Raw genomic sequence first — 26,696 nt, forward strand, 5'->3', positions numbered from 1 at the left:
GAGCCTTCCTTGAAATGGAAAATGTAAACTCCTTCCCTCCAAATTATTATAGTTTTTGAAACTATGAGGCTCTCAGGCAGAGATATGGGAATGAGTTCTTTACTAGGAAAATTAAAAATACAAATGTAATGGCACAAACAAAAAAAAACCTACTGACAGAGTCGGAACAGGAGCTGAATCCCTGTGGGTCAGGGTGGTGGCAACAGTCCCATCAGTCCCATCCCATGGTGACTCAGCCCTCCTGCAGTGCCAGCTGTGCTTCTGCTGGAGCAGGGATCCTGGACAAGGGGGGAGTTTTCCTCTGGAGCTCCAGGGGGGGATATGGGCCTGGGCTCCCTCTGGGAATGCAGGGGAGAAGAAAGCTGCTCCTCTGGGAATGCAGTGGGCAAAGGCTGCTGTGGTGTTCCAAATTCAGATTATATCCGGGTAGGAATGCTTGGCTCCTCCCTCTGGGTGGAGCATCTCCCAGTGGGATGATGGAATTTTCTCAGCCATGCAGTGACAATCAATAGCCCATGAGCAGAAGATAATTAATAATTCATGGCCCATTAACAGCAGTTGTCTCCTAGAGGGAGGATTGGTTTCTGGAAGATATAAAGAAAACTGCTCAATTAACAGAAGATAACTGCCACACTTCTGACAAATGGCAAATAGAATATCCCCAGACAATATCTCACAACTCAGGACACGGGGAAAAAAACAGCTAGACCTGAACACTTCACCCTTGTGCTGGAGGCACAGTGAGTTTGTTTTTAGGTTTGCTGTCTCCTGGAAGCTTAAACTGCTTCCCCACGGAGCTGGGCCGTGCGAGCGCGGGAGGGTGAGCAAACTGCAGCGCAAAAATTCTGCTTTAAAAAACTGAGCTGAGCTGCTTCTGCAAAAAATCACCTTGGCTGCCCCTGTGTCCACAGCAAAGCCCAGCCTTGTGGTGAACAAACTGCCCCAGGAGTTATTTCCATCCAAGGAAGCCCCTTTCAGCCCAGTGCCTGGGGTTCAGTGCTGGTGTGCTGCTGAATAGGAGAGTGGTGGGAACCTTGCCCCAGGGCTGCTGACATAAAACAGCTCCTGGCATTTCTGCCAGAAACATTTTTCTACCAAAAAAACTGCTGCAAAGGAGCTGCAATGATTTGTCTTGTGCTGTGCAAATGAAGTCCTGTACCAGCAGCAAGGGCTTTGAAAAGCCAGACAAAGCCAAGAGGATGTGTTTGGAGAGATTACTGGAGGTCCTAGTTTTTTGTTTGGTTTAGGATTACCATGCAGTAGCAAATTACACATCCTCTGCTTCATCCCTGCCAGACTCTTCCTCAGATTCAGATATTCCTCACCTTCAAGAAACACACAGAATACCAGGGGGAAAAAAAGTAAATGCATCTAATAAATGTCTCACAGAGGTATAATTTCTAAAATGTCAATATGTAATTTACAAAATCACTGAAGGACAGGGAAACAACAATTCGGAGAGCCATGGTCATTTCTCCTCTACGTAATCCTCTTTTCTGACAAATAAGGAGAAAATCCATGTATGGGAATGAAATCTCTACCTAGAAGCCCTGGGCACTACAATTACTGGTTAAACCCTGCTTTCATTGCAGAATTCAGGCCAACAGACCTGATCTTTTATTTCAAAACTTGATCTTTCAGAAATAAAATTAAAAGGGTTCTGAATGACAGCAGCTGACAGCAAAAGCTATGGGGAGCCTTGAGGTCAAATATATATATAAATAAAATAAATATAAAAACATGTAAAAACATAGGTGTCTGATGCTGTGGGGATGAAGCCATATTGGGAATTAAAAAAAAAAATTCCTTCTGAGAAAAGAAGCTAGCTGGCATTTTCTGGTGTTGTGTCCAGGACAGGTGAGATGAGAAATGTTTTTGGGGAATGTACCAACTCCCCAGATACCACTTTTCTTGCAGTAAAGTTGAACCTGCAACCTAAACCAATGCAAAATCACCATGATGAGCTCACTCAATAAATTCATGAGGAGCCTGTAATCGGTTTTTAAGTTCTTCAAAGGGTGCGATAAACCAAAATCCCTGCCTCCTCTTATTATGGCACTTCTGCCCATATTTTCCTTGTCTGCAGCCAGTCAGCAGGCAGGAGGGAGGGGCCAAGCTGATTTAAAAGGTTTTGCAAGAGCCCACAGCCTCTCCTTGCCTGTGGTGCTGGAAAGAGACTGCACATGGCCACTTACCTGGAGCTGCCCACTCGTGGGAGGATGCCCATCCTGGGACTGGGGACCTGGCAGGTACCTGCTGCAGCTGGGGAGCTCTGGGCAGGCATTTACATGCTGCAAAAATAAAAACTTCTGCCCAGCTCATTTTCCTTTCTATTTTTTTTTTGTTTGTTTGTTCTGTTTTGTTTTTCTTTGTTTGTTTTCTTTTGGCACTGGGTGTTAATATCCCAGCATGTCATGTAGGTGTCATCTGTGATGGGTGTGTGTAGCTACAGGAATTTAAGGGGCAATAAGTAGATTTGGAAATGGGAACTCACAAAAATCCCTTAGAGACTGATGATAGCTTATTTTTTTTAGCAGCAGATGAGTATGCAGCACTCTTCAGGGATATTGCTTGGGTGGTTCTTTATCTGTAAATATTACCTAAAAGACTTTTGGTAAGAGAGAGTAGGTTAAAGAATATATTGAATTATAAATATAAAAAGAGTCTGGAAATGAGCTGAAAGTTTTAAAAAATGAATCTTCTTAAGCAAGATAAAAAGATAAAAAAAGAGTAGATTTTCCCCTGGATTTGGACTGGAAAAAAAATATGTCAAATCACAACTTCCCAGCTCCATGAAACACTTTTCTAGTCACCATAAAAATATCTTAAATTCTTGCTATATTTTGGGTCAGTTGATCTCATCAGCATTTGACTTTATGTGCACAAACTGGGTGAGTTTGTTTAACCCTTTCAGTCGTTGTTTTTGTGATGACAAAGGACACTAAAGCCTAAAGGAGTTAAAGTAGACTTTAAAAACCAATCTGCCTTGTGAGGGGGACTCTTAGGGCCCAACGCTGTGATGGGGGAGCTCTCTGAAGGAACTTGTTGAGCTGCTAATAGAAATTGGTCAGGACTGAGTAAAAGGAAAAGTTTGGGTACATGATCCCTGCCACTACAAAATACCTTCTGTTATGTAATGAAAACAAGGCCCAAACCCATGGGGATAATTTAATTAAAGCTATTTGATTTCAATGTTCCCACAGCAGTCTCAGTGTTTTGGTGCCTTAATGGGGCTTCCCCTTTACCCAGCAGCTCTGACTCGAAGCTGAGCTCGGGGAGCACCTTGGAAAATGAAACAATGGGTTATTTTCTCTGGAAAACATCTCACATGAAAGAGTTTTATGTAATCTCAAGGGTAGGTTGTTGCCTTTGCTCTCCACCCCTCAGCAGTAATTCCGATTGCTCCAGCATGGCAGCTTTCCCAAGCTGCAGCAGCGGCCAGAGATGAAGGGCTCCAAAATGCCACCATTTGGCCACTGGTAGCCTGCTTGCCCATGCCTGCTTCTTCCTGCTGCCCTGGGGGGCTCACATCCAGGAAGGGATGGGATGGGGAAAGGGACTGCAAAAAAGATAACCTGTAAAACTTTCAACTGGCTCTTTAGTTGTGTATAGCCTCGTGGGAAAAAAAAAAAAAGTTACATTTTCTATGTTTTTGTTGTTAATTTAAGTGAGCCAACTAAACACCCTTATACTGGAAGATCTTGGAGAAGTGATACAATTTAAAAAAAAAAAAGTAGGAGGTGGTCATGGTTTTAAATTACATTTCTGTTTGGAGTGCCATTTTCTGGATTCAGTCATCAAACAGCTCTTTGGTGGCTCCAAGCCAAGAATCTGAAGTGCTTTATTTTGCTCTTAAGTACCATGTGTGTATTTTACCCAGGAGGTGGCACTGTCTGTAGTGTTTTGAGTCCCCTCACCTCCCTGTCCTGTGTCAACAAGCGCTGGATTGTTGTTGTGCAGGGCCAGCATGCATTCCAGAGGTGATTGCTTTCCTCATGTCACCAGTATGTCACACTAAAGTAGCTTTTAATTTCTGTGGAAATTAGAACTTATTTCAGGATAGCCTCGTGTCCCAAGGTGAACTTCCAATACTTAGCAAAGGGTGGATCAGCTCAGGCACCTCATCAGTGACTCCTTTGCCATTTGATTTCACAAAACTAATGAAAGCCAGATACAGGCTGGAATACGTTGATATTCGGGGGCTTAAAACCGCCAGCTTTGCAGAACACCAAAGCTTCTCATCTGCTATTTAGCAAAACACTAGCTTCTCTTCTGGTTTCAGGCTCTCCAGGGGGCAGCAAGGGATGCAGTGAAGTTTGCCATCGATGTTGGGTACTGCCACTTCGACTGTGCCTACATGTACCAGAACGAGAGCGAGATCGGGGACGCGCTGTGCCAAAAAATGGAGGAGGGCGTGGTGGGGCGAGAAGAGCTCTTTATTGTCAGCAAGGTGTGTCCTTGGACAACAGTTCTCACTTGGGACCCAGCTCTAGGGATGAGAGACAAAGTCCCGACGTGGAAAGTGCCGTGGGATGAAGCTGGGAATTACCTCCTCTCTGTCAGGGCCAAGCATTTGGTGGATGCTGAGGGGAAAGAACAGGTCAATCCCTGAGAAACAAAAGGCTTGGTTTGAGAGGGGTTTTTTTGTAGTCCATGTCCATTGTCAGCCATGGAGACAGGAACTGAGGCTGTGCTCCTGGTGGCCTCTGGGATAGGAAGTGGGGCTATTGTTTTTGTGGTCACTCCTGCTGCGCTGCTGGCCTCAGCCTGTCAACTCCTGTATGTTATGCTTTGTTTTGTTTTTTCCCCCAACAACAATGGTAGGAAAAATAAAGTAACTTCTATCTGCTGGAAGCTGGTGGGTTGATTTTCACCAGGTTCACTTATTTTCTTTGTTTTAATTGTTGCAATAATTGATGGAATCTCAGAGTGTCCCATTCTCATTTCACTTACTTAACAGTACCACAAATAGATTGAGGTGCCTCAAGTGGCACTTTCTCAGGAAGAGAAGATGTGCCACACCCTGAGCTGCCTCTGTGTCTGTGCCCTGTTTCCCTGCCAGGGATGCTCTGCCATAGTGAGGGCAGGAGAGCAGCTCCCAGGCTTTGTTTCCCCACAGCTGTGGTCCACCTTCCACGAGAGATCCCTGGTGAAGGAGGCATGCCAGAAAACACTTGCTGCCCTCCAGCTGGATTATTTGGATCTCTACCTGATGCACTCTCCCATGGGATTCAAGGTATTGCAACTTTAAGTCCTGGGATCCATCAGGGCTTTGCCCCTTTTGCCTTTGGGACCAGACATCTCTTTAGTCCTCTCCAACGAGGAGTGTTGGTAAATCTCATTAGGACATAAAGATAACCCTCTGCAGGGAGAGCCCAGGAGGAGAGGTGAGGTCATGGCTGCTTAAACGGGGTCCTGTGGTACAAAAACAACCTTATTTTTCCCCTGCCCAGCATTTTCAAGTCATCAAATTACCATCCAGATCATATTCCTCTTACAGTGTGGGGTTTGGCTGCCATTTCCTTATCAATAATCAAACATGTGAACTACTTAGTTTAGATTTTTCTCTTCTCTCTCTACCCCCAGGTTAAATTAATCCTGGTTTCCCCACTGTGTCACCCCCCTGGCCTTTTCCCAACCTGAGGTATAGAGAAGTGTCTGCCCTTCCTCTGCCTGCAGGACAGAGCCTCAAGAGACAGATTTTCTTGAAGATCTCTCTGTTGATACAGGCTAGTTGTTTCAGCCATGTCTCACCCTGCCACAAACATAATTGAAGATATCCAGCTCAGTGTCTCCAGCTCCACTCGCTTGCCCAAATTTCTGAATGATTTCTTGAAATACTTATAATTCAGCTGACCTTAATGTTGCTTTTCTATTTGTGCTGATAGGCAGGAGAGGAGCTATTTCCTGCAGATGGAAACAGCATGATCATTCCCAGCGATACAGATTTTCAGGATACGTGGGAGGTACATTCATTTACAGGCCAAAAATATCTTGCTAGCTTGAAATAACAGCCTGAAAACTCTAAGCTTTCCACTGTGGGAATTGTTCTGAGAGAATTTCTAACATAAAGTATTTGAGATTCCTGATTTCTCTGTGTCCTTGGGCTCCTCTTTGTGTCACTGTGCCAAAATTTAGGTATTTTTATATCTACTGCTTACTAAACTGGCTGGGTTGGTATGACAAGAGGAAATCTGACTGCAGTAGCCTGAGCTAACAAATGCTGTCGCTGTCATCCCTACCCCACTCTGGGCAATTTTTGGTGGCTTTAGTTGTAGCCATGCTTATCTCTTGTTGCACCTAAGCCATCCAGACCCCAGCAAAGCCAACATGCCTGCACCAGAGCACATAATTTCTGTCTCTGGAAGGTAGTGGGACTTGGCCAAAGTCCTTTGCTAAGCTCTGTGTGCAGCACAGGCTGTGTGGGAGACCAGGCTTGGGCGTGAATTCGAATTCCTGCTTGGCCAATACTTTGGGCTTCCTTTCCCTTCCACTCCCACCATGTGCTCAGCACAGCTAGGCCAAGAGCAGGTAAGAAACTCACCAAAGTCAGAAGAATTCACTGGTGCTTTTTGCCTTCTGTCAGATGAAGAATAAGGCCCATTTTTGTTGTTCATTTGAGGGAAAAAAGTGGAAATTTCAGACTACTGCTTATGACAGCAACTTCAAATTAAAATTATTTCTGCATTTCTGCTTTGGAACAGAAAAGGCTGGTAGTAGATAATTTTACCATTTCTTTTCTGCTGGATGTGACAATCTAATTAGGGCTGTCTGGCTTTTTTATTGCTCATTAGTGTGAAAGAATATAGGTGATGGAGGGGGAACACAGTGCTGCTTATCCTATAATCCAGCTGCTAAATGGTACGTCTCTCCTGGGAAATTAATCAGGGCTGATCACCAGTATCCATTCTGTTCCAGCTGTCTTGTAACAGCTTGTTGAGCTGCTCTGTTCCAAAGAAGGTGCTTTTTATTATGGGATGATTATTTGGTTAGCTGAGGAATTACTCTAAAAGAATCTCTTTCATCTATGTGAAGTTCTGCCTAGGGATAGTATTTTAAAAGAGTAATATTTTTACTGAAATAATAATAGTTTAGGGGTTGTGTGAATATTGCTGTTATTTGTCTGTATGGTGACCCATAATGTGAGATCCTGAGTCTCACCAGAGTCCCCCTGTTCAGGTACAGATCTCACAGCACAGGAGGAGTCCAGCCAGGAAGATTTTTACCACTCAAGTTTTTGTGTGGGCATTTTTTTCCATATAAAAATGAAAGAACTTAATAGGAAGCGTGATTCTGTGGTGTTTCTAGGCCATGGAAGAGCTTGTGGATGTGGGAATGGTGAAGGCTATTGGAGTCTCCAACTTCAATCAGAAACAGATGGATCAGCTCCTGGGCAAACCAGGCTTAAGACATAAACCTGCAAATAATCAGGTAAACTGTCCTCCAGCTCCTCAACACTGACATCACACCTGTCTGGGGTGTTGCACTGGATGGAACACCTCTTAAAAGTCCCTTAAAAACCCCACACCTGCAAAAAGAGCCTTTTCAAAGCTGATGTGGCACAGTAATGCTAAACCTTGAGGTACCTCCTACTTTTGAGAGGTGAAAGCTAATTTTTTTCTTTTTTCTTTCTTTTTTTTTTTTTGAGATTGAGAGCCACCCCTATCTTCCTCAGGAAGAGCTGATTAAGTTTTGCCAATCCAAAGGGATCTCTGTCACTGCATATTGTCCCCTTGGAGCACCCAACTGGCCAGGGTAAGAACATTTTGTGATATTTCTTCTTTAGACATAGATTAGAGTCAATGCAGTAAACCAGTCTTAGGATGTGGATGAAACCTCAGAGAAAAATGACTGCAATTAGAAAAAGACTTATTAAGTCATTAAAAATCATGCCCACAGAAATCTCACACTTACTGTGATATTCAGTCCAATAGTTTCATGTTTTGAAGAAAAATGATCAATTGGTTAATGAAAGCAGAGAAGAGAATTCTTAACTGAGCTTTGGTGAGCTTATTAAACATGTAGGAGGATTTCTCAGCTAAAAAAAACCCAAAAAAACCAAAAACACCCACAACAAACCAAACAAAAAAACAAAGCAGCAGATGCTTATGAAAATAGCAACTTTGCAGTCCTGCTGAGACAAAGGGATTAAGTTTGTAAATGGGGAAGTTGCAGAAATTTTGCTCGTACTCCCATCTTCATGGCTTCCTCTGACCCAGGACAAGGCTTTTGCCAGAGCAGCTGTGCTTGTAAAGGACAAGATGAAATTCTTGGGATATGGATCAAAGAAATTCCCAGCCTGATCTCAGGCTGGACATAAATGTGTTACAGTGACCTGTTTTTACTAGAAACTATAGGCCTCTTCTCATGTGCTCACTTGTTATAAAAGGAAAGAATGAAGGCAGGAACCGAAGAAACAAGATGTTAAAGTGTGCAAGATGATGCTTTTTAATCATTTAAACAATAATCTTATAATACAAGACTTGAGGGAGAAGACAGTGGGTTATTCAACTACTGAAGCCTGTTTTTTGTTTTTTTTTTATTTTTACAGGTCCAAGCCTGACCATATTTCCCTTTTTGATGATCCTCAAATTAAGGAAATTGCATTCAAGCACAACAAAACCCCAGCTCAGGTTAATACTGGCCAGAGTTATTTTCCCTGCTGACATGTATTCTTCCCACTTGTGTTAAAGTAACTACTTACAGATGTATTATGGAATAATAATATGGAGTTCCAGCTGTGTCTTGTATATAGTTTAATGCTTTAGAAAAATATCATTTCTACCTTGGTTTTAGTGATGGGAAGAAGATTATCAGTGGCTTTGGGCTTTAACTGGAACACTGGCTGCCTCTCCCAACACAGCATCCCTGCCAATCCTGAACTCTTGCTCACTGCACTCCTTTGTTGTCATCTCAGCTTCAGAGATGGATAAGGATTTAATGAGCTCATGTAGTAATTAGGAGGGGTTTAGGTAGTGCTTCTCATCTGTGAGCCCTCTCTAGTTACCAGTAGAGCTGCTCTGTGTAACCATGCAGACACCTTTGGTTTTCAGCTTTCAGAAGACAGGCAGCACTTCTCATGTGTAAATTCCCTGTGTTCCTGCAGGTGCTTATCCGGCTCCAAATCCAAAGAAATGTGAGTGTGATTCCCAAATCTGTCACTCCACAGCATATTGAAGAAAATTTTAAGGTAAGAGAGTACCTTACAGAGTCATTAATGGTGTTAAACTACACAACAACCCACTCTGCTACACCCCCCTCAAACTTAGAACCACCAAAACCTTTGTCAGATACCACATAAATGAATCCAAAAAGTCACTTTGAAAGTAAGGAGCCACATCTTCATTAGAACACATCAGGTAAGAGCCAAACCCTTCCACCTTGTGGCACAATTATGTTGCAGGCAGACCCCACCAGCACTATATCCTTACACGTTTATTTATTGCTCTCCCTGCACACCTCCTAGTGCTTCAGCCTGCTTTTGCTATTCTTTCTGCAAACAAACTTCTTTGTCTCACTACAAACTGAAGTAACCCAGCTGTATGGGACCTTCATGCAGGTGTTTGACTTTGAACTGACTGAAGAGGAGATGGAGACCCTCCTTGGTTTCAAGAAGTGCTATCGCATCTGTGCATTAAGCGAGTGAGTACCTCCTCCAGGCTTTAGCAGGGTTGGATTACCACTGGATATCCTTGTAACAGACACTATTTGATAGCCCCACTTAAAAATAAAAAGAGAGGGAGCCTCAGCCAACATTGGTTATATCTGCTGGAATCTCACCCTTGGGTTTATTAGAGCATCGCCTGTCCTGTACAGGTTGGGAACACTGGGATTTCTGCAGGCACAATGTTCCTAAGATGTCCTGTACTGGATGCATACCAAACTGCTGTCTGAAAATCAAGATCAGCTGGAAATTCCAAAAATAAATAAGCAACAATTTCCCCCCTCCGTTTTCTTTGGCTCCTTTATATAAGGGACAGTCAGAGTAAATAAACTCCATTTTAAGAATGAGAGTTGTAAGGTTTTTTTGGAGGGAAGAGCTGTGCCTATGTACTCCTGCCAACATTATCTAGATAACAGAATGATTACAGACTCACCAAGAGCTGCATTTAATTCCATTTTCCCAGGTTACCCACTTGTCTAACAGCATCCTGGGGGCTTGGGAGTTCCCAAGAAAGAGGTTTAATATCTCGGGGAACTTTGGCAATTTCAGCTGAGCATAAGATACATTATCCTTTGAGAAGGAGGTCACTGATACATGTAAAGGTTACAGAGAATTCACTTTCCCTGCCCTGGATACACCATGCAGACAATGTGTCATGTACTTCAGTTTCAGTTCTTTTACCAGGGAAAAAGAAAGCTTTTGCTCTAAGCTATATCCTTAAAATGTTTTAATCATGCTCTCTTTTTCTAGATGCAAAAATCACAAGGACTATCCTTTTTTAGAAGACTGACATAGGCATCAGCTTCAGATCCTCCACGGATCCAGACCATTTATTGTTATTTCAAGCAATTTGCAATACTTTGTGTATTAATTAATGATAGAAGGAGATATGTACTAAAAAAAATGGGAGAAGGTAACTCACAGGCATTCTGAAGAGTCATCTTTGAACATGGATACATTTGCTTCCTTTACATCAACCAGCTGTATCAGTTCTTTATCTGCTCCTTTAACATGGTTTTCAGTTGCAGCAAAATATATATTCTATCTTAATTTAGTAATGATAATGAAGTTTAATAAACCCATATATTGGGATTAGGGAAAAGCATTCTTTGCCATTACTATAAATCCTGACTAAATTTAGAGAAAATTTAAATTTTCTGATCAGTTATACTTTTGGGCAAAAGGTCAATACATACACTATCTTTTAATTATCAGTACAAGACAATCCATTTAACACCAGAAGATGTCAATGACATGACATTCTACTTGAGATACTGACTTCAGCGTAACATTAATTTCAGTCTAACAGGCTGAAAGTTCTTTAGGGAACACTACTGAATTATGATTCAGGAGCTCTTTTCTTAATGAGGTTTCCTATTCATGAACTGCTAAAAACTAATAAACTACTAGGAGATTTGTATGTTTGGTTTATAGTATCAGCAAAAGTATATAAATACTGCCTTTATCAGTAGAATGGTTGCAGTTGAGACTGTGAAACTCTCCTAGAAAATCCAAAGTCTGATAAAGGAGACACACAGGAATTATTTTGTTTGGCAGCTGTCATATTTAGCAAGCAGAAAAACTGGGCAGCTTCACAGAAGCCAACAGCAGATTTTCACTCTCCTGTACTGTTCCCTAGGTACTGTTTGCTTGTGTTTTTACTGAAGGGATGTCTCTCAATGCTGTTGTCTCTGGTTACAAAAAAAATAAAAAAACAACAAAGTAGGTGCTGCTGCAGCCCATGCTGGTGTTTTAATGAGGTGTCTGTCTTGCTTTTTAACAATTGACTCACAACTCCTGTACTTGCTTTAGGCTCTTGCAGATCAGGATAAGAACAATGTGGCTCAGCACTGCGTACACAGAGAAGGACAATTGTGGAATTAAGGTTCAGGACTAGGATATGCACTTTATAGATATCCTTTGCCAACTGATTTTGTTTGAAGCAGATAAAGGAAATGATGACATATCTTTGAGCTACTTCAGACTCTTCCAAGATATTTGAATAACAGGTACTCTAGAAACAACAGAACAAATTCCCATCAAACTGGATTTCCCATAGCAACTCTTATAAAGTAAAAGGTCTGAAAAATATCAGGAATTGACACTGAACAGTTATAATGCAGTGATATGGACAGGAAGGTGCCTGTAATGGGCATTCTTTTTTTCTCCTCCTGAGCATGCTACATTTACAAGGCCAGTTGCAGGATATCATCCTAGATGCAATTAGGAAGTGAACTCTGTGGAAGGTGTTGTGCTGCCAGGTATTCAGCCTGTGGTCACTTGTTAACCAGAGCAGTAGCAGAAATACCCACTTAAGGCTGCAGCATACAGCCTGTCTTGAAATATTCTCTACTTCATAGGAATTTTCTAACCACATTCCAATTTAATCACAGCTATCAGACTTGAAGCTATTGACAGGATGTTTATAGATTGTGGTAGGCAGGAAGTCAGACTAGATGATCACAGTAGCCATATAATAGTAAAAAATTCAAAACAAGTTAGAAGCCAGAGATTGTGCATTTGTTTCAGAGACAATAGATCTTTTTCAGCTGCAGAGACTTTAGTAAAGGTAAAAGGAGAAGAATTTGGGTGGTGTCAGTTGCTGGGAAATAAAGCGCCCCTGTTTTGCAGCAGAGCCACAGCCCTATTTACAACGTGCCTTTCTAGAAGAGAGTTGCTGCCTCACAGCAAGCACAGCCCTGAGCCTGCTGCCAGGAGCTGTATGGGAAAGGTTTATAGTATCCCAAGTTAATTTTCTGTTTCTATCAGCTATGCAGCAGTGCTCTTGCACCAAACCCACACATAAATCATTCCTAGTCAGCAGTGACATTATCTGTGCCAATGAGCCCAGTAAAATGTAAACACCTTAGCTTAGCATTTTGTCTTTGTAGCACAACACATTGTCCCATGACTTCAGCTTTTCATTGTGGAGTTCATCCATTCTGGTAGAGTCAAGCCTCATGAAAAGTTCCAAAGGGGCTGGGTGAAAAAAGTAAAGTATTATGTCCATGTTTTGGAAGGAAAACTGGATAACACAGGTAATGAACAACAGGTAAAAATCCAAAACTCTTGGCTGATCATTGCTGCTCAAGTTCTCCATCTATTGTAATTCCAAGCTCTCTCATATTGAGGTCAACATAGTTCAAAAGAAAACTTAACTGAGAAGCTGATTGAGACAGTCAGATACAAACCTACTTCACAAACTTTTTGCACGCAATCCTACACAAGATGTACTGGTCCTTGCCTTCCTCTGATTCTTAAAAAAAAGACTTACAGAAGACTGATTAGGATAATCAATGACCTAGGAGTAATTTATAGAGATGGCAATTAAGTAGACAAAGACTTTTCTTGACCTGACACCCGTACAAGGAGCTGTGCCAGATGTTTATCCTGGAGCAGCTTGCAAAGTGTTACTGGAAATAGACCAGTTATTATTTCCTCTACTGTAAAAAACAGTAGAATCAAATGAATCTATCAGCAAATCAGCCCAAAACAAATAAGAGATAAGGCAATTAATCACAAACCGTGAGTGTGAAGCATCATTCCCTTGGAACATAACAGATTCACAAGGTAACTGAAGAAGAAAGAATTAACTGATGGCTGTTAAACATAAAAGAACAAGCTGCTGTCAGAATACTTAAATAACACTCCGCTGCAATGCTCAATTTACTCATCTTTAGCAACTTATTTTGACCACAGCTGGAGACAAGATACTGTAACATGTAGATACTGAGTCTGATTCAGTTCAGCTGTTCCTATGAGCAACTACAGCTGGCCTGTAATCAGGCCTATTTCAATTTAGAAAAGCTTTTACATTTGGCTTTTTTTTTTTTTTCCTTAAGAAGCTGGGAAAAAAAAAAAAAAGGAGTTGTGCAGCTGTTTGCACCACTGGTTCTGTACCATGCACTTTAACAAGTTAAAATGCAAGAGCAATGTGGCCTATTTAAGGGTTTTAATAGCTGCCTCACAGCTAAAATAAACAAGCTCCTGCTAGAAAAAGACAGGGCTCTGTACTTTTAAAGAAACCAAGGACAAGGCAGAGAGAGGGATGACACAATAGGGCAGTATTAAATGACTGAAATGAAAATAATTTGTCCCAAGTTAACTGTTCTGTGCCCCATTTAAGCAAAAGTCTCCAGATTTCTAGCTCCATCTTCAGCACAGTGAATACAGATTAAAATCCAGAGACAGGATTTTCTTTTTCCATTTTGAATACTGTAGTTTCCTATGCCCCAGTTTTCACAACTATGAAACAAGTGCATTCCATAGCATTTGTGCAGTCTTGTGAGCTCAGCAAGACGAGAGGTCCTGTCTCCTTTTCCCTGAGGGAAGCAAACACCAAGTTATAGAGCATCATGTGAAAAATTATTCCAGGCAAGCAGACCTGTGTATTTGTGTTCCAATGCCAGAAGTAAAGCTATTTTATCTCAAAGGAACATCAACTGCAACCTGAAACAAACATGCTGTGCCTGTCAGACTATCTGTGCTGTCCAACCATCAACCAGCAATATGCCAATTCCAAATAATTCTTGTGTTCTCCTCTACTATACAAAAAAACTTGCAAAAACAGTATCTTGCCTTCTCTAAAGAGATAATTACTGATTTTCTCTACCTGTTTTCTGTGATAAATCAGTTCACCATCATTTTTTGCTACCAAGTAAATGGATCTGTCCTGTGAGAGTAATTTTCTTCTAACATGAAATAAAGGCCTGCTAATCTGGTATCACTTGGAGCAGTGAGTGCAGCTGGAAGTGAAACAAATTTTGTGCAAGTACTACTTTTACCAGTTCCAAGGGCATGTTTTTTTTTTCTGATAGCTGCTCTTAATCTTTCCTGTAGGCTGGAAATCCTCTTCCCAGGGTGTGCTAAAGTATCACACTAGCTCAGCTGCTGCAGCAGAGTCCTCAGAATGTCTAGGAAGAGGGTGACGAGGTGGAGCTGAACTACAAGTTCTTAAATTAAGAACACAAAACAAAACACAACCAACTTTTCATTGGAAGAGCTACAAGACTGTATTTGTCCTTAAAAATGTCTTTGATCAGAAATCCAGAGATCTGTCAAATAATAATACAAAAACAAATGCTGTGAACAGTTTCAGAAGGAAGAGCTCAGTTGGCAGGAATGCTGAGCTCCGGATATTGAGCTCTTTGATCTTTCCACTTTACCTTTCAGGAGATGAAAGGAAATCTCTGCTTTTGTAGTCAGAGAGTATGGCACAAGTATGGGGGTACAAAATACTACTTTATTGTAAGAATTCCTAGATCAACCTAGACTAAAGGAAGACTGCCTCTCCCTCCATCTCAGCCTTGATTATAGCTACCCTTGGAGAAGCAATCCAAAACTATTAAGGGTGACAGTGTTTCCTGCCACTCCCTTCCTATGCTTTCTGACAACAGTCTGCTTTCTGTTCAAGCTTGTGCACCATCACCCCTGTACTCAGGTGCTTCTCTGCTTTCCCTCTATTCCCACTCTGATACTCCAAGATCCAAGCCCTCTGCCTGCCAAGTGCTGCACTGTGTCCCAGAACGACCCTTTCCAAATTCCTTGCCACGAAGTCATCCAGTGAAATACAGAGAGAGCCTGTTACAATGCCACTCCACCCCAAGTGCTCTCCCTTCTGCTGTGTCCAGTAAAATTCCGACTTCCAGAATGGAAAATTTCATTTCAAACTTCCATAAAGTTGCAGTGAAATGAAAACAGAAGAAGCTAACAGAACCTGATGTACTATTTTGGAAACCCTGACCCCTCAATGTAGCTTCTTGCCAGAACACACTTGTCAAAAAAATGTTATTTGCAATTAAGTCAACATTGCCCCAAACAGTTTTCTGCCACAGCTCAGACTAAGCAAATAGCATCACCTCTTCTGGCTTTTTTAGATGCCTTAGGGCTTTTGTTTATCACATTAGAGATTCCCAAAAACACTCACAGAGCTGAAGCTTTCTGTATGTGCTTTTAAGTCCAGAATTTAAAGTGATTTATAATCAATTTATATTAGAAGAACCAGCATTAGAAGAGCATATTGCTTCAAGTCAGACACTGATTCTTTCCTCCTCATATTTTAAGTTAACTCAGTCTTGTCTGTTCAGCCTATTGTAAATTATTGTGAACAAAAACATGTTGCATGCTTTTTCTTTCTAATAAATACTAACCATTATATTGAGAAAGCAGATGTTTTTGTACTTTTCAATTCGTACAACTCCTTAGACTCCTTTTGCTCAGAACCAGGAAACAAACCACCTATTTCAGAAATACTTTGATATCAAGTTGCCTTCATGTTACATTTTAACCTGGCTAAGTTCACTTTAAGGTTTGCTACACAGTTATGGAATCATGATTCTACATTTACCATTTAGATTGGTTATACATTAACAGCCCTGCTGCCTCCCTTCTTCCATCCGTTCAGAGAGAACCCCCTTTCTACCAGGCCTACACAGCCTCCTCAGAGGGACCACTCACATCCCAGATCTACTCAGACATCTGAAAAACTCTCACAGGAATATGCAAGAAAGCCACCAAACATTAGCCACTGCTTTTACCAGCACCCAAATGCATTCTGTGAACAGTCTTGAGCAGCTCTCGGGTGGCAACAGCTTTAAAACCACTGCAAGTATTGTGAAAAACACAAAGAGACAAACACACCTCACAAATCAGAAGTTCAGGTATCAGTCTATTTTTCTGTGCTCCTTGAACAAAGCATTAAGTTTCTGATCTGCTAGCACAATGACAAAGGATTTTCTTGGAAACCCATTTTTACTATATTTGCCAGTGGTATCTTGTACAAGCACAGAATTCCTTCCTGCATCATGTGCTCCCTGCTGGAGAGGGCAAGTTTTCAACTGCTTATTAAAGTAATCCCATAGGATGCTATGTAGGTTTCGAGTCTTCAGTGAAATGAGTTTTCTACTAGAAAAAGTATACTATCACCTCAGTAAGATAAAAACTGAATCAAACATGACTGCATTGCTTGTCAGAACCAAACCAGTTCTAGTTAAAGAGAGGCACAAACAGACTCACTGGCCACAGGTTTAACCATGAGAACAGCAGGCAGCTCCCAGGACACATGTAAGAAGTCAGCATCAATGGATGATGTTGTGGGGGATGGTAATTTTCTTGCTTTTGTGTAATCTCTAGAGACAGCTGATATCATACAGCTGCTCCAGCATTACCACCGTTGGAGAATTACTGAAATAACCATCTCATTACACACAGTAATGAAACTGTATTTTATTATAAGCAAAACAGCTTTTATATCACCAAGAAACCAGGATCTATACACTTTAAGAGCTACCCATGTGGAAATCACTTAGAAATCAACTTATACTTCCAATTAGAGGGGGAAAAAAAGGTATGGAGTGTTACAAAGAAACAAAATCAACCCCAATTGTAACTGGAAAAAAAAAAGCAGATCTCATTATGCAACATCTGCCAATATCCTGGTCCTTCCAGACAACAATAGCTAGCTCCAAATCACAGTATTCCAAAATAAAAGTGTGTACTTGCTCAAACTTGCTCAATGCTTTCTGCTTACCAATTCCAGACTTGCTTTTTGGCAAAGAAAATCTACTAGTCCACACAGTGTGCTCTTCAGAACCATTGCAGCATTTCCTTCTTTCCAAAAAAGAAAACAGCACAGAGTCACAGAGTACATAGACTGCATCTTTGTGGAGAAAAAAGAAGGCAAAAAAATGGGGGTGTGGAGGGGTCTCTGATGCAGTGAAAAAGCTACACACTCAAAGACAACAGCAGAAGCATATCTGGGAAGCCTGGAGAAAGGCAGGGAACCATCTTCAGTATTCTGCATTGAAAGGGTAGCCCTTGTGAGTTTTGCACCTGGAGGAAATCAAAAAGCAAAGATTATCTCGCATCCCAAATGCATTGTATGCATCTGTAACCACTTGGAAAAAACACCAAGGGAAGAGACTAACTGTATAGAAGCAAAGTCTGTTTCTCTTTTCCTTGGCGACATGCTGCATTTCCAAACAGATTTTGGGTGCCTTCTGTTGTTTGGGTGATGGGACCTAGAGGTGCTTTGTAGACAACTAAGTCAAGGTTTTGCTATGTACTGACAGGAAAATAGCAAAATTTGCAGCCTTACAAAAAAGATTTTATATCTGGATCTGCACTTCCAAGTAGCAAATCCTGAAGTTATATTTTGAATGTTCATCTACCTTCCCAACAACTCCTGAAGAAGACACAGATCGTGTAATGTACTTAGGACAAAACACCACAAGCAAAGCTAATCAAGATTTTATGCTCATTCCTCTAATATGGACAAAAAAAAATTACAAATAAGAAGCCTCCTGTTGCAATTCCAGCTACAAAGAGTTTCTTGGCAACTGAACTGAAAATGAAACTTGCTCAATGCTCATCATGTTTTGGTTCATAAAATGAACATTGAAAAAAAAAATCTTACTCTGGAAAGTTATTTTGAGGAAGACCCCTTTGAAAACTGAGTTTGCGTATCTTGAATTTCAGTCAAGACTACCACCTGTAACTTCATTTACTGAACTATGTGATGACTTAATAGTTTAAAGAAAACAAAGTACCACTTACATTAACATTTCGCAGACTCTCCAGTTTCTATTAAAACTGAGAATAGTTGCCATCTCCTCTTTAGTCAATTCAAAGTCAAACACCTAACAGGAGAAAAAGCCAGAAACCACCTCTTTGAACAAATCAGTGCTTGCAAGCAAAAAAGATTTAGGAAAAAAAAATCACAAAATTAAAGAACAAGACCACAGTGTAGATGCTTGTTGGAAGTGACTGCTTCATGAAGGGAAAGGAAAAAGACACAACCCTCCGGATTCCTGAGCCTCCTCTAGCTGGATTGGGAGAGGGAGGTGAGCAGGGAGAGGCAGGAATTACAGAATCTCAAGTTGCAGTTACATGCCAGTTGCTTTAAGAAGTTTGGGAAGCACCGTGTAGCAGAATGCCTCCATCTCCCATTTGCAAAGAATACATCTTTCTGTGCTAAGCCAAAGTAGTAGCTGCAAGACCTCCATATTCCACCTACAGCTACTGAGTGTTTGGGAGCAAAATCCTAATACTGGGTCCAGAGTCCAGGATCACTGCATCCAGAACAGCAACCTAGTTTAGGGGCACCAGGACTATAGCCTTAAAAGTACTTGCTCTACAGAAGTCTTTTGGGAGTGCTACTGCACTCAGGCCCCAAATAACCTGTCAAATGACTCATTCACATGACACAAAACAGGAAGAATCACAATGTCACTGCTCAGATTATCAGGATACAGTGTTTCCCAAAGCTTTGGTCACTCCTGCTCTCCCATTGTAATCTTAAATTGAGCCCTCAGGAGACTGTAAGTAAACATATGGAGGAAAAGCCCAGTCCTCTTGTCAGAAGAACACCTGGGAAGGGTGAGAAAGGATCACTGCTTGCTGTGCAGGGAGAAGCCAAGCCATCCCTGGACATGCCATGCACTCAAGCTCATTCCTAATGACTCACCTGGAAGTTCTCCACAATGCGCTGCGGTGTGACAGATTTGGGGATCACAACCACATTTCTCTGGATGTGGAACCGGATGAGAACCTGCAAGAGGCACATCACTGCATCAGAGGGGGGATGGCTCTTGCTCCATGCAAGCAGAGCCTGTTTAGCAGTTACTGTAAATGGTACAATTCAGCAGTATTAACCCACTCTTTGGAGCTGCTTTTCAAATTACACCTGAATTCTAAACAGCACTTCCTAAAGTGCATGTAGAGGAGTGGTGAAATCCCACAAGGCTTGCTTTCTCCTCTCCCCTGCAATTTAGTGACACTCAATTCCTTTCCTTGTCACCCAGGTTTTGAGTAGGCTATTGAAATGTTTCCTTCTTTGCAGCAGCACTTGAGATGGGAAGACAAACACAGCAACATCTGAAGATAGGTCAAGAAAATGTTTCTTGTGATGATCAGAGCACCCTTGTGAGCATGCATGGAAGGCCACGTAAGGAACAAACCTGCATTGCTGCCTAACACCACAGGTGACAGGGAACAAAGAGCCAGCTTGTCCTCTACACTGCTATTAGCTTGTACTACAGGAAGGGATACTCTGGTACCTACTCACCTGTGCTGGGGTTTTATTGTGCTTGGCTGCAATTTCCTTGATCTTGGGGTCATCCAGCAGGGAAGGATCCTCTGGCTTAGCCCTACACAGAGGAAACAAATCAGTGGCAAGAAACCTCCATAGGTCCAGCCTAGTAAAGATCTGTATCTGGATGAAAAATTGATGCTGCACATGTAGTCTCAGTGCTTCCAGAATAATCCACACCAGCTCCCTGGCAAAGCAATCTTACCATGGTCTGTCAGGAGAGCCAAGGGGGCTGTATGCTGTCACAGCAATCCCCTTGGATTGGCAGTACTTGATCAGCTTCTCCTGGGTAAGGTATGGATGACACTCCACCTGTCAACATAAAAAGTATAGACACTGACAGTGATTTAACTGCTTTAACATGTTCCAGGGATTAGTTTTTAATCAAAGGCTAATTTTTGTGCTAACTCAATAGTCTCTAAGCAATATTATACAGTCTTTATTTTCTCTATGCCCCACCCCCTTACTACTATTTAATAGTAGCTCTCCCTGCAGTGAAGGGTCCAAGGACTGTGACAAAACTTCAGACCTTGCTGATCCAGATCATCTCCAGCATATGAGTGACAGGCTATACAATTGCTTCAATGGGACAGTAAAATGCACACCCAGGAAAGCTGTAAAATCACAGCAATATAATTGCAGATTAGGGAAGTACAAAGTTCTTTCTTCATCCCTAATTAAACATGCCATAATATTTTTTTACAGCTACCATATTAACTTCAAGGTCAGCATTGTTCCATAAGTCTTTCGTTGCTTTGTGTCAATAGTCACATTAATCACCTCCAGTCTGAAAATGTTGAGAATGGTTGCCTGCTACTGATTTTAGACCTTCAGTCGACTGCCCATTAAGTTTTGCAAACACACATGCACTTAGCATGAACTTCCCTAAGAATAGCTGCATAATGAATACAGACTCCTTCCCAGTGGGTCTGTGTTCTGGCAGGCAAATGCACAGATGGGGACTATAGAACAGGAACTGTTCATGTGTCAAGAGGCAGTGAATGAGCATGAATATTTGATACTTTGCACAGAGGGACTTTCAGGATAGCTGCACACCAGGGAGCACTACTTTTCTTCCAGCAGGCAATAGCAAGAACCATTTGGACTACACTGCCATTTGAGCCTCCTGCAGCTGCACTCTGAGGGCAGTCCCTGGAAACTTGTGCTGCTGGCAGGTGGAGCAAGGGAGTGCCAAACATGGAATCAGTTTACAGCCTCGAGCGCTGTACTTGTGGTTCTAGCTGCCTGCTGTTATCAGAGGCCTGCATGCCTCTTTCCCCTCTGAGACATGCTGGAATATTAAGCAGAACAGAAAGCTCCATTTTTAGGACATATTATACATATTTATTTTGCTTCAGCAGTTGCAGAAAGCTATTTAAGAGTAATAGAGCATCTAGTTTTCTCAACTATTAAGTAAGTCGAATTTATGCAACATAAGCAAGGCACAGTCACCCTCACCTCTCCACTGGCACTCAAGTTGAAAAATTAAATTAAGTACTAGCACCATTGTTATGTAATTACTACCTTGCCAAATTAATGTCTCGCTACAATTGAAACCAACACAACCTGGCTGCATTCAAATAAAGAGTAGGAATGACAAGGAAGACAGTGGATTACATGTGAAATATCTGCACAGGGAAAGTGCTTTCAGGAAGCACTCTCACTATTAGCCCAACTGGAAAGTGTTAGTAGTAGCAAGCTTTCAGGCTTGCAAACATTTCTTCAGAAGCAGTAGTTTACGAAGGACAGGGATCAAAGACCCAATGCTTTGTGCTAAACTTGATTATAATCAATAATAATTTAGAGCCTGAGGGCATTGACAAATGTGAGAGGTCCAAGATCAGCAACCCTATGCCAGAAATAAGGTAATTGATATGATAATATTAATTATACATTATTATAATATAATTGTCATAGCGATCATGACAACAAGGTGTGGCAGATGTTGAAAGGTTACCTTAAAACTTGCACTAAGTTTTCTGAAAGTGCTTTGGGACAGATAATGCTCAAGTTACCACAACAAATGACCTAGTTTTACTGATCAGTAATTGATTAGAGTCCTTCAAATGCCATAAGAGTCAAGGTCAACTCTAGGCAGACCCCACTGGAACCTATCCTGGGACTTGTCCTCTTCAGCAACCTGTGCCAGTCTATAATCATGTCAATCTGGCAGGACTGCCACTGCAGCAGGACCCATTCAGGCAGAAACAACAGGCAAACAAAAACCCAAAGCAATTCAACAAGGCTGCACACCAAGTCATGCACCTGGGAAGGAAAAGCCCCTGGCAATAGCACAGGCTGGAACCTGACTACCTGTAAAGCAGCCATGCTAGAAAGGACTTGGGGGAGTCATAACAGACTAAGTAGGACACAACCAGCAGTGAGCCCTGGCAGCAGGAACACAGCCAGTAAATTGTGAGAAGCGATCATTCACCTCTAACTCATCCTTGCCAGGCCACCTTCATAATACTGTGTCCAGTTTTCCTCTTCCCAGCTCCCCTCAGTAGCAGAAATACTGACAGACTGCCATAATTCAGCAGAGAAACTCCAGGATAGGTAAGGGCTGGAGAACCTGCCATACTGGGAAAGGCTGAGAGAGCTGGGCTTGTTGTGCCTGGGGAAGGGAAGGCTTCAGGCCTACTAGTAGCAGCTTTGCAGTACCTAAAAGGAATTCATTCAAAGACAAGCCAAGTTCTTTAGTGGTGCTTGGAGGAAGGCAACAGATGCAAGCTGAAAACAAGAGAAGTTGAGACTGTATGTAGGAGAACTCCCCCTCCCTGTCATACACATAGGGGGGCTCAGGGAGCAGAGCACACTGCCTAGGGAGGCTGTGCAGTCTCCATCCTCACAGATTTTTGAGACAGATAAAGCCCTGGACAACCTGGTCTGATCTCAGGGCCGATGTTCCTCTGAGCAGATCATCTCCCAAGGTCTCCTGCCATCTGAATTCTCCTAAGATTTCATTCAAGTGCCATCTATACAATTTCTACTCTATCGCTCACTCTGCAACTCCATCTCCTCCTTCCTCCTAATCCTCATTAACTCTTGAGGCCATAAAGCACATTTCTGATCAATTCCCTCAGTCATCAATAACTGCCTTCTCCACAGAAGCATCATGGAAAGATCATCCAATTTTCTATATATACATACAGCAAGTCTTACTCTACTGCAAGGAAGTTTTTAGAGCTCATCTGAGTTCCCCTTCCTTTCCTCCTACAAGGATGGATTCTGGAGCTGCTCACTGCCAGATTTCCAAGCAGTGGCACAGAATTCATAAAAAACCAGCACCTTGGCATCACCTGGAGGGTGAAATTGAAGAATATGTAGTCTGTGAAGTAGATATGTCTACTCCAGTCTTTCTTTAGCCTTATTTCAAAGTAAAGTGTTTGTAATTTAAAAAAAAAAAAATAACAAAACCACAACAAATGACCACACAAAAAAAAATACCACCAAACACTTGCCTCTGCCACTTTGCAGCTCACCTGATTATTTGCAGGTTTGTACTTCAGTCCTGGCTTGTTCAAGATTCTTTCAATCTGCTCATGGTTGAAGTTGGAGATGCCAATGGCTTTTACCAGGCCAGCATCCACCAGCTCTTCCATGGCCTGGCAGAAAGAAGCACAAAGTCAGCATCTAATATACAAAGGCAGGGCCTGAACAGCACATACTTCCTGACATGCCTTGTTTCCTTCATAAGAAACCTAAACGAAGTGTTTACGTTTTCAGAGTTTAGGCTTGAAAAAAACCCAAAACAAACCCAGAGCACTGGTGTATACATACCATGCTTCCCATACTCAAAGCACTCATTCTTGGAGATTATGGAAATTCACAGCAAGTTAGAAGTGGAAGATGATTAATTGATACATGACAATTTGCTGTTGTACCAGTGAGTCTTTCCAATTAATTCTACGTACATGAGATTATCTTCTGTTCTCAGCAGTCTCTGATGTTCTCATTACCTTCATCAGTTTAAACTTTCTCCTGCAGTGGCTGAACTCACCTCCCATGTCTGCAGAATATCTGTGTTGCTGGAGATAGCCATGCCTTTCTCATCTACAGGGAACAGGTCCTCTCCTGCCTATCAGTGAGAGAGAAATTGCTTGAAACACACATTATTGGGAGATTGGGCTAATACCAGCTGAAGACTATGATCCCATAAACTCTTATTACAGGACAAACGAATCCTTATTATACTAATTATCTACATATGTATTAGACTTTAATACTCACTATCTATAGTCTCCAGTCTTTTCTTTTGTGTTCTTATGGTACTGTGGTGGATTTTTTTTTGCCTACAGTCAAGCCAGTAAGGACAGATACTTCTGATGAAACTGTCCCCTGGCTCATCAAAATCCATATGGTGAAACACTTAAGTCTCCACTTGTAATACAGAAAGTAGAACTATAGCCAGTTTACAAATATATACAGTTGTTATCTGCTCATAATGAAGTGTTTCAGTGAAATACATAATAAGGACCCATTTAGGACTTGGAATAGATTCACCTTGTAGTGGACCAGATTTCCTGACAGATGGGGAGCCTCATTGTTTAAGCTCTGGCACAGGGAAGGTTAGAACACCCTATTTCCCAATTAGGACTATCTTCCAGGTATCAACTTCATTCAAAACCAGTTATTTTCTACTCATTCATTATTTACACCAGAACACATTTTCACTTTGATAGTTCTGTCCATGTGAAACTAATTTTTAAAATACAGATGTTATGAAGAACAGTTCATCTTGGTAGCAAGAGGTAGAGAGAAAATTTTGATCAAGTTCTCACTAAAAGCCTAAGCTTGAACATATTTAAACTGCGACATCAGTTCCTTTGCATGCAGACAGTGCCAGAGTTAAGAACTAAAAAGTTTAACTCTAGAGCCTGTGGAATGCTAAAGCTCCTATAGGAAAGGTCACTTCAAGCTGATTGTATTTAAAAGGATTCAGTGATTAAAGAGAGAAATAAAAGACAATCAATCTCTTATTCTGTAACATACAGAGGAAAGAACTTCAGTCAGACAGCAAAGTATAACCCTCTTCCCACAAAGTGAGAACCACACTAGGCATAACTGGATTTGTAGAAGACAAAACAAGCAATAACCAAAAGGAAAGAGATATGACTTCTGCTTCTAGCAGGGAAACCCATCCCTAGGGTTCCAGGTCCGCCTCTTCAATGGCCAAAAGGGCAGCAGATACCATGCAAGCAGGGATCTCAGAGGCAAAACTCAACAGACTGGCTCACATGGCCACAGTAAAGCTGAGCACCAGAGCAGTGCTGTTACACAATACACACAGAATGATCTGTGCAACTGCAACCATCACTGGGCTATAAAGCCATATAGCTCCTCATAACTTTAGCCACTCATAGACAGAGTCGAGGGCCCTGCTGTTACTGTACCTTAAAACCAAGAGGCCAGTGGATGAGGTACAGATCCAAGTAATCCAGTTTCAGGGCAGCAAGAGTCTTCTGGCAGGCTCCCTTCACCAGATGCTTCTCATGAAACGTGCACCACAGCTGGAGACAAAAAGCCAAGGCATATTGTGACCTCTCGGGTTAAAGCTCTTGGAACTCTTCTGTACTGTTCAGCAGGGTGCCTGTCCCCTTGGGAAAGTGATGTGAAATCATGTCATCCTACAGCTCTTCAAGTGGGGCTTGTTCTGTGAGCAGCACTGGCCTGTGACACCAGGCAATGTGTGCAGTGGCAGCACAGATGATTCCAAGGTGTCCTGGCAGATAGCAGAAGTAGTCTTGTTTCACTTATTAAGACTTAAGTTGAGAGTTTCACCCAAATTTGTGGTATGGACCCTGCATAATTCTCAATACAAGATGACAAAGTAGGAACCTCAGGAATGGCTTAAGTGATGTTCTGAACTGCTCCACACTGCACAACAGAGTAGGTAATAAAGAAGTGGGGAGTTACTTTAAAATAAAAAGGTATCCCCTGTATCACCAGACTCGTACCTTACTGACAACAAAGAGGTCCTCTCGTTTCACAACGCCTTCCTTGATTTTCTTCTGGATCCCTTCCCCAACTTCGTTCTCATTCTGGTACACATAGGCACAGTCGAAGTGGCGGTACCCGGCATCGATGGCAGCCGTCACCGCAGCTGTCACCTTCCCTGGCTGCGACTGCAAAAAGCGATGGCAAAAAAACCTCTCATCAACACAGCATTGAAGACCTTTCTCACGGCAAGATAAGACAGGGAAAGCCACCGCATCCAAAGCAAACCCCAACTAAAACAAAGCCAAATCCCGGCGGCGGCCTGGCCGCGTGTCGGCGGCGCCGGCAGGGCCCGAGCCGCGCTCCTTCCTCCCCCCTCACGCCGCCAGCCCACGGGAGCGCATCCCGGTACCTTCCAGGTGCCCAGCCCCAGGATGGGCATCTTGGCCCCGGTGTTGAGCTGCACGTAGCTCGCCATGGCCGCGCCAGCAGCAGCAGCTCCGCGGCCGAGCCGAGCGCCTCGGCTTTAATAGCGAGCAGGGCCGGCCCGCCCCGCCCGGCCCGGCGGGCTCAGGGGCGGAGCGGGCCGCGGCTGCCGCGCCGGGGCTCTGCCCGGCCGGGAGGGACGGAGGGGCCGTGAGACACCGGCGTCTCCCCGAGCCCTGAGTCCCCGCCACAGGGTGGTGGCCCTGGCTGGTGCCCCTTGCCGGGGACTTGTGGCCCTGTGCTACCGCAGCGACCCGGCAGCGCAAACCTCGGTGGTTTGTGAGAGCCAGGAGAGGCTGTTCCTCCGCCAACTTCCACTGGGAGCTGGGGCTTAGGAGTAACTTTTATGATAGAGTGCATCTAAAAAAAAAAAACAAAACCCAGGTTTATTTTGAATTTTGGAAGAGGTTTTTTGCGAGTGTTTTGAAAGTCTAAAAAGAGAAACGGTGACTTTTAAATGAGTGGCATAATGATCGTGTTGTCCCTCTGTCTTTAGGGAGGTGCTGAGGACATTGCAGGATA

At 42.5% G+C, this 26,696-nt stretch overlaps 2 protein-coding genes across 6 annotated transcripts; one reads left to right on the forward strand and one right to left on the reverse strand.

Annotated features, from left to right (window-relative positions):
* The first annotated feature begins 14 nt into the window (after positions 1–14).
* Positions 15–16,991, forward strand: LOC110482584 (aldo-keto reductase family 1 member B1). 5 transcript variants are annotated; one of them, XM_085570039.1, is made up of 11 exons: positions 15–2,249; positions 3,253–3,355; positions 4,283–4,450; positions 5,063–5,236; positions 5,889–5,966; positions 7,309–7,431; positions 7,649–7,755; positions 8,552–8,633; positions 9,107–9,190; positions 9,560–9,642; positions 10,415–16,991. In XM_085570039.1, exons 1-11 carry the CDS (start codon positions 2,053–2,055, stop codon positions 10,452–10,454), a joined length of 1,239 nt encoding a protein of 412 aa, XP_085426165.1. In that variant the 5' UTR covers positions 15–2,052; the 3' UTR covers positions 10,455–16,991. The 5 variants fall into 5 exon arrangements, with proteins under 5 accessions (XP_085426165.1, XP_085426166.1, XP_085426168.1 ...); XM_085570040.1 differs by having other exon boundaries at positions 5,120–5,236; XM_085570041.1 differs by lacking the exon at positions 3,253–3,355 and having other exon boundaries at positions 2,100–2,249.
* LOC110482590 (aldo-keto reductase family 1 member B1) lies at positions 16,869–26,242 on the reverse strand. Its single transcript, XM_021551941.4, has 10 exons — positions 26,101–26,242; positions 25,709–25,876; positions 25,145–25,261; positions 23,752–23,829; positions 23,234–23,356; positions 19,957–20,063; positions 19,728–19,809; positions 19,128–19,211; positions 18,218–18,300; positions 16,869–17,494 (listed from the first exon to the last, which is right to left on the reverse strand). The coding sequence occupies exons 1-10, from the start codon at positions 26,164–26,166 to the stop codon at positions 17,452–17,454; spliced, it is 951 nt and encodes a 316-aa protein (XP_021407616.1). The 5' UTR covers positions 26,167–26,242; the 3' UTR covers positions 16,869–17,451.
* Between the last annotated feature and the right edge of the window lie 454 nt (positions 26,243–26,696).

This window comes from Lonchura striata, chromosome 1A (assembly GCF_050655825.1).
Source record: "Lonchura striata isolate lonStrDom1 chromosome 1A, ASM5065582v1, whole genome shotgun sequence".
Lineage (NCBI taxonomy): Eukaryota > Metazoa > Chordata > Aves > Passeriformes > Estrildidae > Lonchura > Lonchura striata.